Source organism: Oncorhynchus kisutch, linkage group LG6 (assembly GCF_002021735.2).
Source record: "Oncorhynchus kisutch isolate 150728-3 linkage group LG6, Okis_V2, whole genome shotgun sequence".
Taxonomy (NCBI): Eukaryota; Metazoa; Chordata; class Actinopteri; order Salmoniformes; family Salmonidae; genus Oncorhynchus; species Oncorhynchus kisutch.
Genome location: NC_034179.2, coordinates 79,237,331 through 79,255,258, shown reverse-complemented (window position 1 = coordinate 79,255,258; position 17,928 = coordinate 79,237,331). Strand labels below are relative to the sequence as shown.

At 44.0% G+C, this 17,928-nt stretch overlaps 1 protein-coding gene across 7 annotated transcripts in view; it reads left to right on the top strand.

Moving 5' to 3' along the window:
* Positions 1 to 509: 509 nt before the first annotated feature.
* Positions 510 to 17,928, top strand: part of LOC109884882 (E3 ubiquitin-protein ligase RNF12-B) — a 38,285-nt gene continuing 20,866 nt past the window's right edge. For 2 of the 7 annotated variants that reach the window (XM_031827790.1, XM_031827787.1), the window contains exons 1-4: positions 513 to 1,038; positions 11,702 to 11,951; positions 14,311 to 14,395; positions 15,995 to 16,069. In XM_031827790.1, coding sequence (XP_031683650.1) covers positions 718 to 1,038; positions 11,702 to 11,951; positions 14,311 to 14,395; positions 15,995 to 16,028 — 690 coding nt within the window. In that variant the 5' untranslated portion in view covers positions 513 to 717 and the 3' untranslated portion in view covers positions 16,029 to 16,069. Of the gene's footprint in view, positions 1,039 to 11,701; positions 11,952 to 14,310; positions 14,396 to 15,994; positions 16,070 to 17,928 lie in introns of all 7 variants that reach the window. The other 5 variants (XM_020476783.2, XM_020476782.2, XM_031827789.1 and 2 more) reach the window with 4 other exon arrangements.

The following is a 17,928-nucleotide window of genomic DNA, read 5'->3' as shown; positions in this document are numbered from 1 at the left end:
TTTAAATATGTTATGGCTTATACTGTATTTTTCGTGGAACTTGAGGTCATGGCAAAAACGCTTACCTCCACTGAAACAAAGTGTTCAAAATGCATGAAATTCCCTTTTAATATCCATATTTTTGTGTTTTTACGGGAAATGACACCTGAACTTATATTTAAAGCCTTATGGAATCCACATTTTAAACTAAATAACAAGTGATATTTCCTAGGGACAGAAAAGGAAGGCACTGCAATGTAGGAATGACCCAGCTAATACAATCATGTGAAAATTGCTGTTCAAAACAACTGGAAACTCGGAACTCTTCGACTGCATTGAGTTCAAGAAAACTGGGAAAAAACGAGCGCCGTCTGAGAAAAATTGTTTTCCAGGTTCCAAGTTCTCTTGAAACCACCATTATAGCAAGCTGCTGCCCGACAGCACAGTCTATGACGTTGCACGCAACCATTGGTTGATGAATGTAACGTCTGAACAGGGGAACGCGACCGAAATTACGCTCAGCTTTATAGCCTGCGTTTGCACCAACAGGTTTATACGATTGTGTTTAGTGGAAGCGCGGTGAGATGATCTACAGTGCGCGCGGGACTACACTGACCTACACACCAGCTGGCATCTGCAACAAGAAGGATAATTTTGCATGTACACATAAAAATACTATTTATTACATCTGCAGAAAACATAGCAATTGTCAAGTGAACCTTAAATAATTCTACCATCATGGAACTTGACGCGTCTATCATTCTCCCTGCGCTCTTCTTTACCATTCTTGCTGTTGTCTTGGCAGCCAAATTCATCCCCAAAAAACAACCAGAGGAGAAGAAGAAGAAGGTTAAAGTAGGCAACGGAGACGAAATTCCACCTTCCAGAGTATTGGCACCAGCAGTAGCAATACTGGAAGTACCAAAAATGGAGGTACCCCCACAAGTGGTAGAAGCTGAAGTTATACCCGAGCCAGTAACAGTTGCCCCAGTAGTTGAAGAGATCAATGTTGTAGAAGAAGAGACAGTTAAAGAGCCTGAAATGATCCCTGAGGTTCGGGTAAGATATTCTGTTTAGCTTCATTGACCTGTTATGAATAGAACATCTGGGCATAGGTCATTATTTGACTAATTGGTTTGAAGGTGATGAAGTGACTCTTTGGCAACTCTCCAGAACTTCATGAACTGACCACAGCCTTTGTTGCATAGTACCTGGCCAAAAAACACTGCAATTACTCTACTTTTAAATTTAAAGTATTCGAAATCAATATCGTTTGAAATCCAATTTTGTGTAAAGTTGTGCCATTCACGCACTGCTTATGCATGTCATTTGCAACATCAATGTATTTCTCTTGCAGGCTATTTCACATCAAATACGAATTCCAACAAAAGCTGTTGTCTCTTTTGATAATCTAACATGAAATGTATTTATTCAGTTAATACATCCTTACATTTCATGCTGGATTTAAAATGAGCCCAGCTTGTATTGTCACAGAAGGGAAAATGACAAGGAAAAAACATCTGTGTCTCCAAGGCCGTTAATACAGTACTTGATTTATAATGCCCATTTAGCTAATGACTGTGTTATGTGCGTTCCAGAGCCAATGCTCTAAAGCGCACAATAAGCAGAACTGAATGTACCCTGTCTCCCAAGGGCACTCAGCATTTTGACCCCCATACCTGCCCCCCATGTATACTATAGTGCAATTGACCTTTTCCATCACAGGCCTATATGAGCTTTAACCTGACACACACGTCACAGAGAATACATTGGAGACACCCTCTATGTTTGGTCCCAAACATACAGTATTTTCTATATTTAATGACCGTGAGGTCAAGAGTATTTGGACAGTGACACATGTTTTGTTGTTTAGGCTCTGTACTCCACCACTTTGGATCTTCAGTGATACAATGTCAATGAGGTTAAAGTGTAGACTGTCATCTTTCATTTGAGGGTATTTTAATCCATATGGGGTAAACCTTTTAAAAATTACTGCACGTTTTGTACATAGTCTCCCCATTGTAGGGAACCAAAAGTATCTGGACATTGAAGTCATCAAAAGTGTAGTATTTGGTTCCATATTTCTAGCAAAACAATAACTACATCAAGCTCGTGACTCTACAAACTTGTTGGATGCATTTTCAGTTTGTTTTGTTTGTGTTTCAGATTATTTTGTGCCCAATAGAAATTAATGGTGAATTAATACTGAATGAATAATGATGATTGTTACTTTCTCAGAGGCACAAAAATAATGCCCCAAGACATGCTAGCCTCTCACCATTACCAATAACAAGGCAGGTTAGCATTTTTTTTTTTTGGGGGGGGGGTATGATATTTATACCTCTGTAACTTTCTCACTCATTATTATTCATGATTAGTTCATGATTATCCGCAATCATGGGAGCATCCACATTAATGTAGAAGTGTTCAGAAATATATTATATTCTTATTTACAATAAATATGACTCCAAAATGACACAATACATTATTTACCGTTAGTTTCTATTTTACAGCTTCTTCTGTAGTATTTATGTTTATGCTCCTCTTTGTTAGACTGACTTTATCACTATGTTAGTGGCACCATGCCATCTAAATTGGGGTGGTTTGTGTGTACATTAGCACCTGCCGTGCATTTTGCCGCGCTCACATGCTCCACATGCTAGTCGGATCTCAGACATTTCAGACTTCCTAACTGGTTGAACCGGCATGTGGATAACTACAACCAGTTAGCAAGTCGGACATTTCTGAGTTTCCTAGTTCCGACTAGCACATGAACGCAGCATTACTGTCTGAGCTTTACTATTATCTTTATTTTTTACAGTTGCATTTAAAGTGCACATTTAAGAGTGCTCTCTCTCTCTCTCTCCTCCCTCAAGGTGAAACAATCAATCCAATTTATTTATAAAGCCCTTTTTATATCAGCAGATGTCACAAAGTGCTTATAAAGAAACCCAGCCCATACAGCCTCCTCTGTTATGAGAGACATAACTTCTCTCTGTTGCCTGCTATATGGGACCCAGCCAAGTTGTGCTGCGGCAGCCCTGGGGCTGGGGGAGCTCACTGGCGAGTCTACATACAGTACGAATGGCATGGCACCTCGTGTGGCTGGCTTTCTGAGGGGCGAGATTAGAATAACATGTTGTCTGTTTTATCACCATCAGCGTTCACATCAATGATCTGGAGCTGGGCTCTCATTGACTACATTAGAAAACCACCATGTACTGCTCCGCTCTGCACAAGTTTGAAGTCTAATATTATCTACAATAACGTGTGTGCATGTTTTACCGGTTTCACATCATTCATCTGGCCTCTCATCTACCAGGTTGGTAGCTAACCTGCACTACTCTACTCTGCACAAATGTAATACAAACTGCATATTTACATTTTAACTGGAGGTATAGAGTTCTACAATCACTAAACCTTTTCTCTGCGACCAAGGCTACATCTTGGAGCTGTGGAATTTGGGGCGCCTTCCTGTGCTGCTTGCTTTGCTAAAAGTGTTCCCTTATCATTACCCCAACCCTCTCTCCTCCCCTCTCCTCTCCTTCATTCCCTCTGTCTGCTCATGTTTCTCCTGTATGTCTGTGTGTGCTTAGCAGCAGAGGCATGCTCTGTGTCACGTCCATAGTTCCTTCTGTTTGAACTTCACATTTCTGTTCCTTAATCTTCTCTCACTATCACTCACCTGTGTTGTTTTGGGTGTGATGCTCAGAAATGTGTGTTACTGTCCCCCTTCTCAAACCCTATAGACTAGTATAGACCCTATAGAGCAGCCACTGACAAATGTAAAGAGAAACATTAAGATCAGAAGCCAACCCACAGTCATTATTCCATATCCTCACTATACTACATCAACAGTATTGAACAGTACTTTCTCCATCAAATGTTCAATTACACATTGCCAAGACAGAGTACTGAATATTCAGCAGTCTTTTTTTGCTTGTTATGGGTTGGGTCTGCAAACCTTTTGAACGGTACCCTACACCTATAGTAGTCTGTGAATATGCCACATGTTATCGTGGTCCCGTCAAAACCAGAAAGGAAACAATCTCCACTAAAGCCCATTATTCCATACTCAAGCTGTAGCAGTGTTGGAACATTGTGTGTGTGCGCACACTTGTCATGGAGGAGCACACCATATAACATACATACATGTACACAGACATGTCAGTCTATAGTGACCAATCAGGGGCCATGACTTATTAACTCCCAGTATCCAGGCCCTTTCAAGTCAATGTCTGCATTGTGTTCTGAGATGAAGACTTCCCCCTTCTCTCTTCAATGCTCCCCACTTAACTATCTGGTGATATATGCACTCTACAGATGTGTATATGTGTCAGGGTTGGACTTAAGGTAGCAGATATACTGTAGTATCCTTCTGGCTGAGATTGATGAGCAATAAAACAGCATTCTTGTTTTACATGTTCCAATGGCTGCTACACTCTACACCCTGCCCCCATACCCATCCTTTCTTGTTGTACAGTCAGAAAGAGTTAAGCTAGCGTTCTCTGCCTCAGGCTTGAATGTAATCATGTTAATCAAGTGTTGTATTTGCTCACCTTTTTTAGCGATACATCTTCCATGAATTACTGTATCAGGGAGGAACAACACAAATGTGACTTTTAGCTTTATTTAGCTGAACATGTAAAACACTCAAGAAGTTGTTTGCACCTCTCTGCACCTCCCATTCTAACCTCTTCCATCGTGCTGAAACACACTATACATGGGAATGTGTCTGGGCCTGCTCGCTAACTCACTGCTCACGCTGGAGAAGGCAGAGACACACACAGGCAACAGCTGGAATCAGCTGTTCTTTAGTCAGATGCAACATGGAGGACACTGTAGTTTGCTGTTGAAGGCTGTTAACGTGTTTTGTTGCAGGCAAAACATTCTTAGTATATAAGGGCCAGTGTATGGTACCCTTTGAGTGCTCATTGGGTAAATCCAATGTTTGTCAGTTGTCCCATGAGGGCAGTTCATAAGTAAATCTTAATTATGTGTATAGTGCACAGACTAGAAGAGGAGACTAGGGAGTGTTTCTCAGAACATTCCTCAGCTCTCTGCTCTCTTGTGTGATCGTCAGACTCCTAACAGTATCCTGTGATGGAATCTGCAGGGCTGCTTACTCATTGGTCAAGCTCTCCGCTGACCTACCTCTCTTGGTATTTCCCCTCGTTTCTCTGCCTACCTACCTCTGCATGCACGCTGGAGCTACAGTCTGCTCTGGGTCCTGTTGTCCTTCCCTTTCCCAGCTGGACTTCACAACCAGATCCAGACAGGCACCCATCCCCATGAGAAGACAATGCCATGGCTTCAAATCACATTACAACTGCTAATTCCCCTCTGTAACATGGGCATTGGCCCATGACAAGAAGTTGGCAGTTGGCACTGACACTGTAGTGGGCACTGACTCCCTCTCTCCCCAGCTTGACTCACCATAGAGCTGAAACCCTGGTGTCTTTTCTGGCCATGTTGGGCCCTGCGCTGTGCACTAGACAAGTCAACACAGAGGAATGGAGGAGGTCTGCCCAGTGCCGGAGTGAGAGGGGGAGAGAGGAAGCATGAGGGAGTCATTTCCATTCTTAAAAGGTTAGCCAATCCCCCAGTGAAAAGCTATGAAACAGCAGCTCTTTGTAAATTCATTGGCCAGGCCTGCACAGGCCTCTTGGCAGGTAGTTCCTCTTAAAAGCTACCGTCAACTGCAGTGCTGTATACTGTATGTCTAAACAGTACAGTACATGCTTTCTATACAGTGTTGGTCTGTATGGAGGAAGTCATGGTGGGCTGAGCTGTTTCCTATAGAAGTGTTGCTGCTCTGGCTCTGTGTATTGTTCTGCCAAAACAACAGATAAACTGTATCATGTGATTCACTCTTTTGATTGCCATCATGTGGCCTCAATCATTGAGGATGTTCTTACTTAATAAAAGTCAGCTGTTTCGGATAACAGAACCAGGGCTAAACTATTGTATAATTTTAGTAATAATAAAACATATTCCAAGTCAATCATTATTCGTGAGAATCAACATTTGGACTCAATTCAGAGCCAATGACATGCTGAAATGAAACCTCACCCACGGTCTCCAGTCCAGTGGTGATGTCATCGATGGCACAATGGAGTAGGATCTCATTCCTGCAGGCCGCCACAGCACACTGTGACCATTGACTGCCAGGACACAAAGCTGTGTGTGTTTGCCTGTTAACAACACCTCTATTAGCAACACCCTATGGCTAGCTCTGCACTTGAGAGTTCTGAACACTAATTGGCTTCATGCTACCCCACCGGATGTTCCTCGCTGTATAGCGCCACACACTGTCGAGGTATGTCTGTCGTTGTTTCATTCATTGGTAATATCAGCCACCGATAAGGCAGTGGCTTTGGGGGAACAATGTGTCTGTGTGTATGCAGAGACACAGAGCAGGGGTGGGAGGTTGCTGAGACAACAGGACACTATTCCACCCCAGATGCCTTGGCCCATTGCCCTGAGCCTCTTTTCAGGGGATTGTCTGATGGACAGCAACAACATGACACAGACAGCCTGGTACCCCCTCCATCTCAATGGAGGAAGAGAAGAGAACTGGCATGGACAATGTAAAGGAGAGGGTACAATACACCCAAGGGGCTTCAGCTGAATTCTCAGCTGATGCAGTCTTGATGTGGACAGTAAATACACAAAGTTCATCCCGCTACATCAGAGGTGTGGTATCAACACCACCCTTGCCCACCACCCACTCAAGGGGCACGGTAGCACTATAAGTTCCCTGGGGGCGGCTAGAATTTCACTTGGCGGGCCAAGGGCCCTACCCCAACAACTCTTAAGAGGTTCTCCAGTGAGACCAATGCAGTTTATCACCCTTCTGTTTATTGTTGCTATAAAGGTAGCCACGTTATTCAGTATCCACTTGCAGAGAGGTATCATTCTCTTCTGCCTCCTTCTATGCACGGACCACTGTCAATGTTGCAGATGGCAGGTATCAGGTGTACACAGCTATGCAGCTGTCTATTTACCACCACAAACCGATGCTGGCAGTAAGACCACACTCAACGAGCTGTATAGGGCCATAAACAAACAAGAAAATGCACATCCAGAGGTCGGCGTTTCTCGTGGCCGGTGATTTTAATGTAGGGAAACTGAAATCCATTTAATAAATAAAAGATGCATGTCACCTGTGCAACTAGAGGCGGCAAAACTCTTGAACAGAAACGCATACAAGGACCTCCCTCACCTTCCCTTTGGCAAATCAGATCATGACTCTATCCTCCTGCTTCCTGCTTTGAAACAAAAACTAAAATAGCAAGTACTATTGACGTGCTCAATACGAAAGTGTTCCGATGAAGCGGATGCCATGGATCACAGGCAACATCCGCACTGAGCTAAAGGTAGAGCTGTCGCTTTCAAGGAGCGGAACACTAATCTGGACACATAAGAAATCCCGCTACGACCTCCGATGAGCCATCAAACAGGCAAAGCATCAATACAGGACTAAGATCGAATACTACTACGCCGACTCTGACGCTCAATGGATGTGGCAGGGCTTGCCAATTATTACGGATTACAAAGGGAAACTCAGCTGTGAGCTGCCCAACAACGCAAGCCTACCAGACAAGCTTAAATGCCTTCTATTCACGCTTCGAAGAAAGCAACACTGAAACATGCATGAGAGCATCAGTTGTACCAGACAACTGTGTGATCTCGCTCTCCGTAGATGATGAAAGACCATTAAACAGGATAACATTTACAAGGCCGATGGGCCAGACGGAATACCAGAACGAGTACTCAGAGCATGCGCCTCAGGAGGCTGAAAAGATTTGGCATGGACCCTCAGATCCTCAAAAGGTTCTACAACTGCACCCTTGAGATCATCTTGACTGGCTGCATCACCGCTTGCTATGAAAACTGTATGGCCCAGTACATCACTGGGGCCAAGCTCCCCGCCATCCAGGACCTCTATACCAGGTGGTGTCAGAGGAAGGCCCGTAAAATTGTCAAAGACTCCAGTCACCCAAGCCATAGACTGTTCTGTCTGCTATCACACAGCAAGCGGTACCAGTTCACCAAGTCTGGAAGAAAAGGGGCCCAGAAGAGCTTATACCTCTAAGCCACAAGACTGTTAAACAAGACGGCTGAATAGCCAAATGCACAGGCTCTATGCACACACTGGACTCTACCCACACACACACACATACTTACACTGACACCCCACACACACATACACACTACATACGCCCACCCAAACATAGCACGTGCACACATGCATACTGAGGCCACACTCACACACACACACCCATACACACACTTTCACACTTACCATACACTGCTGCTACTGTCTATCTACCCTGTTGCCTAGTAACTTTACCTCTATCTATATGAACATAGCTGCCTCAATTACCTCATACCTCTGCACATGGACTTGGTACTGGTACTCCCTGTATATAGCCATGTTATTACCTCATACCTCTGCACATGGACTTGGTACTGGTACTCCCTGTATATAGCCATGTTATTACCTCATACCTCTGCACATGGACTCGGTACTGGTACTCCCTGTATATAGCCATGTTATTACCTCATACCTCTGCACATGGACTTGGTACTGGTACTCTCTGTATATAGCCATGTTATCACCTCATACCACTGCACATGGACTCGGTACTGGTACTCCCTGTATATAGCCATGTTATTACCTCATACCACTGCACATGGACTCGGTACTGGTACTCCCTGTATATAGCCATGTTATTACCTCATACCTCTGCACATGGACTCGGTACTGGTACTCCCTGTATATAGCCATGTTATTACCTCATACCTCTGCACATGGACTTGGTACTGGTACTACCTGTATATAGCCATGTTATTACCTCATACCTATGCACATGGACTCGGTTCTGGTACTCCCTGTATATAGCCATGTTATTACCTCATACCTCTGCACATGGACTTGGTACTGGTACTCCCTGTATATAGCCATGTTATTACCTCATACCTCTGCACATGGACTCGGTTCTGGTACTCCCTGTATATAGCCATGTTATTACCTCATACCTCTGCACATGGACTTGGTACTGGTACTCCCTGTATATAGCCATGTTATTACCTCATACCTCTGCACATGGACTCGGTTCTGGTACTCCCTGTATATAGCCATGTTATTACCTCATACCTCTGCACATGGACTCAGTTCTGGTACTCCCTGTATATAGCCATGTTATTGTTACTCATTATTGTTATCAACTGTGTATTTATTCCTTGTGTCACTATTTCTAAGTAAGCATTTCACTGTTAGTCTACACCTGTTGTTTGCGAAGCATGTGACAAATACAATTTGCTTTGATGTGCTCATGCTGTGAGGTCATGGCCCATACACGCTAAGAAAAAAAGGTTCTACCTGGAACCAAAAAGAGTTCTCCTATGGGGACAGCCGAAGAACCCTTTTGGAACCCTTTTTTTCTAAGAGTGTACTGACCCAAAATGACTGAGTGCATGTCAGTGGATGCCACATTTACAGAGGTCAATGTCACTGTATGAGCTGAGTGAGGGGTTAATTGGACAGGCAGTTGTTAACAGGACCCTAAATCCTCTGCAAGCCATCCTACAGCTCTTGGACTACGTTTGGTGTCTGGGTGGTACAGACACTTGAGGAGCCTAAGAAATGAATGACTGATGCAGAATGGAATCATGACCTCATACACTTCTACTAGAGAGAGAGCTCTCTGACCAAATTAGGAGATGTAAAAATTGAGTATTGGTGATGATGTTGAATCTTAGACTTACAAAATGTGAGCAATGCATCATCTCATTCTAAAGCAGTGGTATTCAAGGTCAGGGGAACTGCAGTGGGGGTTTTGAGATCAAAATGCAGAGATCAAAATGCAATGAATGGTTTATTTGTTAATATAAAATCTACATTTAACGATTTTAAGATTGTGTCATTAGATTTGTGCTAGGGTGGGGTCGAGAGAAATTCTGGCCCGAAAAATGTGGTCCCCGCTGAAAAGGTTTGAATACCATTGCTCTAAAGGGATTCTATAGCCCTACATTCAGCCCTATTATGACCCTGAATAAGATTGCTTTTGTGAATGTGTGAGTTGGGTCCTATGCATGGAGTATTTTGGTGTTTAATAGCTGAGGAATTCAGTGGCAGAGGGGAAGAGGCTGTTGGTGGGTAGGTCTGCTAAATGGATTCCATTCCATTGGTTGGGTGTGAGTAGTCTAAAGAGAGCCTAACCCCTGAGCAGCCATGAGACACAGTTGGGCCTGGTAGAATCCATGCCCCTGGCGACATGTCCATCGTCATAAAGTCTGCTCCAAGAGGAGGGGGAGGGTTGTGACCCAGGTGGCCATGAGCTTTCTCTGCAAAATGTAATATACACTTTTTAAAGTCATGTGGCCAATTTATAAAGACACAAATATGAACAGCCACAGGCAGAAATGTCAACAAATCATTTAATATTTTGATTAAATCACCTTCAGCTTCTTTCCTTCACTTTGTCACTTTGGTCTTCTACATTTGGAGAATTTAAAACTACTTTAGAGCTGGACTTTACTGTAAATGAGCACCCTACTTATACTCTTAGTTCTAGGCTTTAGCCATTGTTACTCTGATGAGAGATGACAGGAGGCCTCTGGCAGCGCGTCAAGCCCTGAGCCCACTGTGTCCCCATATGTGACCTCACTGTCTCTCTGTGTCCTCACTGTGAGATTAGTTCTCCCAAGTATTAGACACCAAAAGCATGAAAATATATTTTTGGTGCGTGTGTATGTGTGAGTTCCTGCGAATCCAGTTCTGTCAGGGCTAGGGAACGGTCTGGAGAGGGAGGGGTGGAGATGGATTGAAGAGGGGTTTATTTGTGCCTGTGTCATTGGCAGGCGGCATACAGAGAGGACACAGCCACTAAACAAGAACCTGAGAGAGTGAGCTGCAAATGACAGCTGTCACTCATAGAAGAACCATTACAATGGGTCAAGAGGTTATGACGTCCACAGGGCTCTGCAGTTGAGTCAGCAATTTGTAGAGGTTTGCACAAAATATGCAGGTTTTACATTTCAGCATGTGAAGGATGATATTCTGGGTTATGTCCCTCCAGCACCAATTTCAGAGCAGAAAAAAAGCCTTTCTACTTTTTATAGAATGTGGGATGCGATACTGTTTAAGTATATGGCTATATTTACTCACCATAGACCTACTCCTTATAGACTGGGGCAATTTGGATACTATGGGGGTGTCCTATTGCTGTCTTTAGTGACAATTTGATAGACACTCACTCTGTATTTTTGCACGAGTTCTGTTCAGTGTTTCTATTCTTGGCAGTTTCCCAAAGTCAGTACTGGTTGAGCTGATGAGTTCTCATATACAATCACTGGCCTCAGTCATCTCTGTCTTATATTCCCCAGGAGGCTATGCATGACAAACAACACTCATCAGTTCTTATTGTTATTAACGTGAGCAGTTGGTTCCACTAATGTAATTGTCTCAGGTACTATAGAAACAAGTCTAGCCTAAAGCTCAGCTATATTTAGAACCTAGGACAGCTAGGTTGGGAATACAACACAATTCCCTATTAACCTCCATTAGCCGCTACACTGACCATTGAAGGCCATTGGAAAACAAAGTAATGTTCGTGGTCAGATTTTTTGCTCAATATTAATCACAATTCCATTGTTTTAAACAGCATTTCTGGTGTATAGTAGATTATATCTGTTATACACTTTGTCTCTGCAGGCTGTGCCAGAGCCCGTGCCAGAGCCCGTGGTTGAGCCAGAACCCGTGCCTGAGCCCATCCCTGAGCCAGAGCCCATCCCAGTCGTTGTTGAGGAGCCCATCCTTGACCTCATCGCCAAATCTGTGGGGAAGGAGGTCCCCGTCAGAGAGCCCACCCCTGAGCCAGCAAGGGAACCCAACCCCAAGCCAGCGAGGGAACCCACCCCTGAGCCCATCTTTGTGACAGAGCCAGAGGACCTTGAGAGCAACGGTAGTATGTTTTAATAGTTTTTTGGTGTCAGCTGTGGGTACGGTCAGTCGTCCGAAAGCAGATCAAGTTTGACTCCCTGAATGGATTGACATTAGCAATGACTAACTACATCAAACCAACCTCAAAGGGCCCTAATGCATTAGCCAGCATTAACCGGATGCACATCACTGCATACCCAGCAAATCCTAATTTAAACTGGATCTGGGGTGGCTAGCAGATACACTGGCTTGTATATACGCCGTGGGGGTATATCCTCCACTGACACATCCCCTTACAGTCTTGAGACTTGCCCTCCTTTCACAGGAACTGAGTCGTGCATTCAAACCAGCCACCATTTTGTCTTTCAGTCAGGTATTTTCTGATCCCTCGAGGCCCCAGGTCTCCATTGAGGCAGGTCTCATTGTGCCATGATTACAGTAAGTGTTTCCTGGTGAGAGGTCAGGCCTCCCAGGAATAGTGTACAATACAACCACACAGAGCCACTCAAACACAAGAGCTTTGTGCCTACATGGTCTTTTATACTGTCACATATATATCTAACTAGGTTTCGGTTGGACGCCTCCTTTTGTTACAAATTATTTGTAGACTGTATATTGACCACAAAAATCCCAAACGAATACTATATCATATTTGACTAAAACATAATAACATAGTATATGATCACATAACTGTATATCTCTCTATTATGTGTGGCAATACTTTGGAACAGATTTTCAAAATTAAAATAACTTGGAACTGATTTGCATTTATTTATTTATTTTTGCTAAAAAAAACTTGGGTGGCCAAATAAAATCACCTGTGGGCAAATTCGGCCAGAGGGCCACCAGTTGGGGAACCCTGCCTTACAGTATATCCTCACTGAATAGCATACTGACCACTGCTGCTGCTAGCGGGCAATCATCACTGTATGTGTGTGCAGGGGAGAACTCCATTCCAGGACAAAACATATAGTAAAGCTGCCGTTTTGCATGTTGAGATGGTAAAGGGGAAAAATGTGGACTTTGAGGCCAAATTTGATCTCATGTCTCCACCTCACCAGCAGTTAACTGTTGATTGACAGTGAAACATGAGTTTCATTAAGTGACATGGATGGATGATCGCTGTAGGGGAGTTTGCTTTTTAGAACAAACTGGTTAGCAAGGAATGTACATTGATTATACCAAACATTAGGAACACTTTCCTAATATTGAGTTGCACCCCAGCCCTTTGCTTTCAGAACAGCCTCAATTCGTCAGGGCATTGACTCTACAAGGTGCTGAAAGCGTTCCACAGGAATGCTGGCCCATGTTGACTCCAATGCTTCCCACAGTTGTGTCCAGTTGGCTGGATGTCCTTTGGGTGGAGAACCATTCTTGATACACACAGGAAACTGTTGAGCATGAAAAACCCAGCAGTGTTGCAGTTCTTGACACAAACCGGTGTGCCTGGCACCAACTACCATACCCTGTTCAAAGGCACTTAAATATTTTGTCTTGCCCATTCGACCTCTGAATGGCACACATACAAAATCCATGTCTCAATTGTCTCAAGGCTCAAAAATCCTTCTTTAACCCGTCTCCTCCCCTTCATCTACACTGATTGAAGTGAATTTAACCAGGGACCTTAATAAGGGATCATAGCTTTCACCTGGATTCACCTGGTCAGTCTATGTCATGGAAAGAGCAGCCATTCTTAATGTTTTGTACACTCAGTGTATTTATTGCTTCATTTGAAGTTGACAGTTACCTAAGGACAGAAAATGAACACTAGTTCACCGTAATGCAGTTCCATGGAGCTATCATCCTATGATCATGTTTAAGATCTCTATGTACCCTTTCAGGTGTTACATGAAACACCACATTACATCTAATTATTGAGCTTGTATCTTCCTGGTAGAATGGACTCCTGGGAAAACTGATCAGTGTCTCTTTCACTATCAGACCTGTCTTTAGGATATGGCCTGGTTTGTACCGCTGTCTGTACCAGTAAAGTGTATTCCTCTAAATGAGAGACAAACTGGCTCACTAAGACACGGGACTGTCACTCTGTGTACTGTAAATTGAATCAGTGACGTTGGCACACATAAAAGTGAATCAGCCACCTGACTCTGAATTTAATTACAGCCACACGGTCACTCTTGGCTCTGTTTTGACTGTACTCTACTACTGTGTGTCCTTCCTGTAATCCTGATATACTGCAGCAAAAACAGAACTGTAACTAACAGCCACGGTGGTCCCATAGGACTTAGATATCGTCCAAACATGTATCTGTGTGTATGCGTGCGTTTGTGTGAACATGCATGTGTGTGTACTGTATGTATGAATGATGTGTAAGTGTGTGTTGACCATGGCCCCTCCTGTTTTCTCTGACGTGGCATCAGCTGAGGAGGTGCACTTTACCCCAGGAATGAAGATTAGCAAGTTGGAGAAGCTGATGACCAAGGAGGAGATGGAGGAGGAGCAGAGGTGAGTGCCCCCCTCTCTCTCCCTACTGGCCCCCTTCTCCTGGCACTGTAGCATGACTCTAGTTAACCTATCCTCCTACTGCACGCCAATGCAACCACCTTCTTCCTCCCTCCCCTATCCTGTCCTTGTGTGTTGACCTGGCATTTAGGTGCTATGACAACATCTATGACAACATTTACCCTGCAGATCGGAGGGGGTTGGTCACAGGGTGGACAGTTAAACCAATAACCCACCAAAGCAGTGAGGGACTTCCAGACCTTGTACCTGTAGCTACTAACTCCCTCAAAAGAAATGTGGACTTGAGACATCCCACTGGGCACAGACGTCAATTCAACGTCTATTCCACATTGGTTCAACGTAATTTCATTGAAATGACGTGGAAACGACGTTGATTCAACCAGTGTGTGCAGTGGGATGTTCTGTATCTTTATAGGTCACCAGATTGTAAAATAAGATTAGTAAACTTCACTGAAGAAAATTGAGGGGCACTTAAGGAAGGAGACAAAAACAACAAGAAAGACTGCTTGTTTTGAAGCCTAAAGGTTACTGTTAGTTTGTAATGCTAAACATCATCCTACAGACTCTGGTAAGCTTGTGGTGGGAGGCTGGCATAGGGAGCGAACAGCCTTTCTCTCTTTCTCTCTCTCTCACATCTTAGGGCTTGAACTTGCAAAAGCAGAGGGAGGGAGGCCTTATGTGATGTAACCCCTCAAGATGCCTCCTATCTTTTGGTTTAGCCAGTCCTGTTCTCTGCTAGTGGAGTGGTGCAGTGAGCCTGGGGCCCAATGCTTGCTGGGGGTTGGAATGACTTAGTGAGCGAGCGTGCAGGGGACGGATGTGGACTCTGTTTAGGGGTGTGACAACAAGGCAATAACATGGATTAATAGCAGCACTTACCGTTTTGGGGGGGGGGTTCCCCAGTTTCTATAGCGAGGGGAGTGGATGTCTTAAACGCCATGTGATTGGTGGCTTGTGCCTTCTAACACAGGAATTTAATCAAGGTCTTAAAATATCTGCCAAGCTTGGCTCTGTTGGTTTGTTATGTTCCCATGGAGTTGTGAGCTGCGGAAGAAGGAGAAGGAAGGGAGGAAAGGCATGTGGGCCCTGAGTTTCAGGAATGTTTTTCTTTTTTGGGGAGTATGCTTCCACTCTTGTTTGAAGCCTGAGCAGTGACTCATGGTTTTAAATGACCAACGATATATTAATACGTCTTTATACGATTAACTATAGTCCCATTCCAGCCCCAAACCCAGCTATATGTTACTAAATCCCTGTGCCTTGTACCCTCTGCTGTTCACCTATGTGTTTACACACAAGAGCACAGCATGTACTTGCTCACCACACCAACCGTTGGGCCTGAATTAACCTCAACCACAACTTTGGCCTAAACTTGACTTCATAAAGCTCAGTGCAATGCTTTCCTTTTGGCACTAGGTTTTATGTGGAAAAGATGTAAGCATGTGAAACCTATTTGCATTGCCATAAGTGCCAAAGTTGGGGACAAAGCTGTGGTTAAGTTGTCTGTTTCTAAGATGTGGAATTGTGTAGAGTTCTGTACAGCTGTACATAACAGCTTTCACCCTGCCTTTATCTTTTCAGGATAGAGCTCACACCTGACTTTACCTCTCTATAAGCAACATCGACAAGCACACTGTGAGTTAGGAAGGATTATGGGTAAGGTATCATTCAAATTTACCCCCCCCCCCCCCCCCCCCCAGAGCCTCTTATCCTATCCCAAGTCTCAAAAATACCACCTCACCTCCCTCCTTTCTCCTCTCACCCACTACCCAGGGTGTGACACATCACTGGTGAAGGGCAGAGCCATATACAGTACATATGTACAGTGACTTTGGAAAGTATTCAGACCCCTTTACTTTTTCCACATTTTATTACGTTACAGCCTTATTCTAAAATAAATTTAAAAAATACAATCTACACACAATATCCCATAATGACAAAGCGAAAACAGTTTTTAAAAATTTTGTTGCCAATATATATAAAAAACTGAAATACCTTTTTTACATAAGTATTCAGACCCTTTGCTATGAGACTCGAAATTGAGCTCTGGTGCATCCTGTTTCTATTGATCATCCTTGATGTTTCTACAACTTGATGGGAGTCCACCTCTGGTAAATTCAATTGATTGGACATGATTTGCAAAGGCACACACCTGTCTATATAAGGTCCCAAAGTTGACAGTGCATGTCAGAGCAAAAACCAAGCCATGAGGTCGAAGGAATTGTCCGTAGAGCACTGAGACAGGATTGTGTCAAGACACAGATCTGGGAAAGGGTACCAAAAAATGTCTACAGCATTGAAGGTCCCCAAGAACACAGAGGCCTCCGTCATTCTTAAATGGAAGAAGTTTGGAACCACCAAGACTGTTCCTAGAGCTGGCAGGCCAGCCAAACTGAGCAATCGGGGGAGAAGGGCCTTGGTCAGGGAGGTGACCAAGAACTTGATGGTCACTCTGAAAGAGCTCTAGAGTTCCTCTGTGGAAATGGGAGAAACTTCCAGAAGGACAACCATCTCTGCAGCACTTCACCAAGTGGCCAGACTAGAGTTGCCAGACGGAAGCCACTCCTCAGTAAAAAGGCACATGACAGCCCACTTGGAGTTTGCCTAAAGACTCTCTGGTCTGATGAAACCAAGATTAAACTCTTTAGCCTGAATGCCAAGCATCACTTCCGGAGGAAACCTGGCTCCATCTCCACAGTGAAACATGGTGGTGGCAGCATCATGCTTTCGGGATGTTTTTCAGCGGCAGGGACTAGGAGACTAGTCAGGATCGAGGCAAAGATGAACAGAGCAAAGTACAGAGAAATCCTTGATGAAAATCTGCTCCAGAGCGCTAAGGACCTCAGACTGGGGCGAAGGTTCACCTTCCAACAGGACAACGACCCTAAGCACACAGCCAAGACAACGAAGGAGTGGCTTCGGGACAAATCTCTGAATGTCCTTGAGTGGCCCAGTCAGAGCCCGGACTTGAACATGATCGAACATCTCTGGAGAGACCTGAAAATAGCTGTGTAGCGATGCTGCCCATCTAACCTGACGGCGCTTGAGAGGATCTGCAGAGAAGAATGGGAGAAACTCCCCAAATACTAGTGTGCCAAGCTTGTAGCGTCATACCCAAGAACACTCTATGCTGTAATCGCTGCCAAAGGTGCTTCAACAAAGTACTGAGTAAAGGGTCTGAATACTTATGTAAATGTCATATTTAAATTAGCAAACATTTCTAAAAAACTGTTTTTGCATTGTCGTTATGGGGTATTGTGTCTAGAGTGATGAGGGGAAAACAACAATTTAAAACATTTGATTTAGAATAAGGCTGTAACGTAACAAAATTTGGAAAAAGTCAAGGGGTCTCAATATTTTCCGAAGGCACTGCATATATGACTCTGGTGAAAGCAGTGTGTATCGATGCATTCACCCATTTACTGATTACACTAGTATGACATCACCAACAGTGTACCTTGACACCAGGTGATTGGGCTGTAGGCTATTGTTTTTGTTTGTTTTTGAAGGGACCT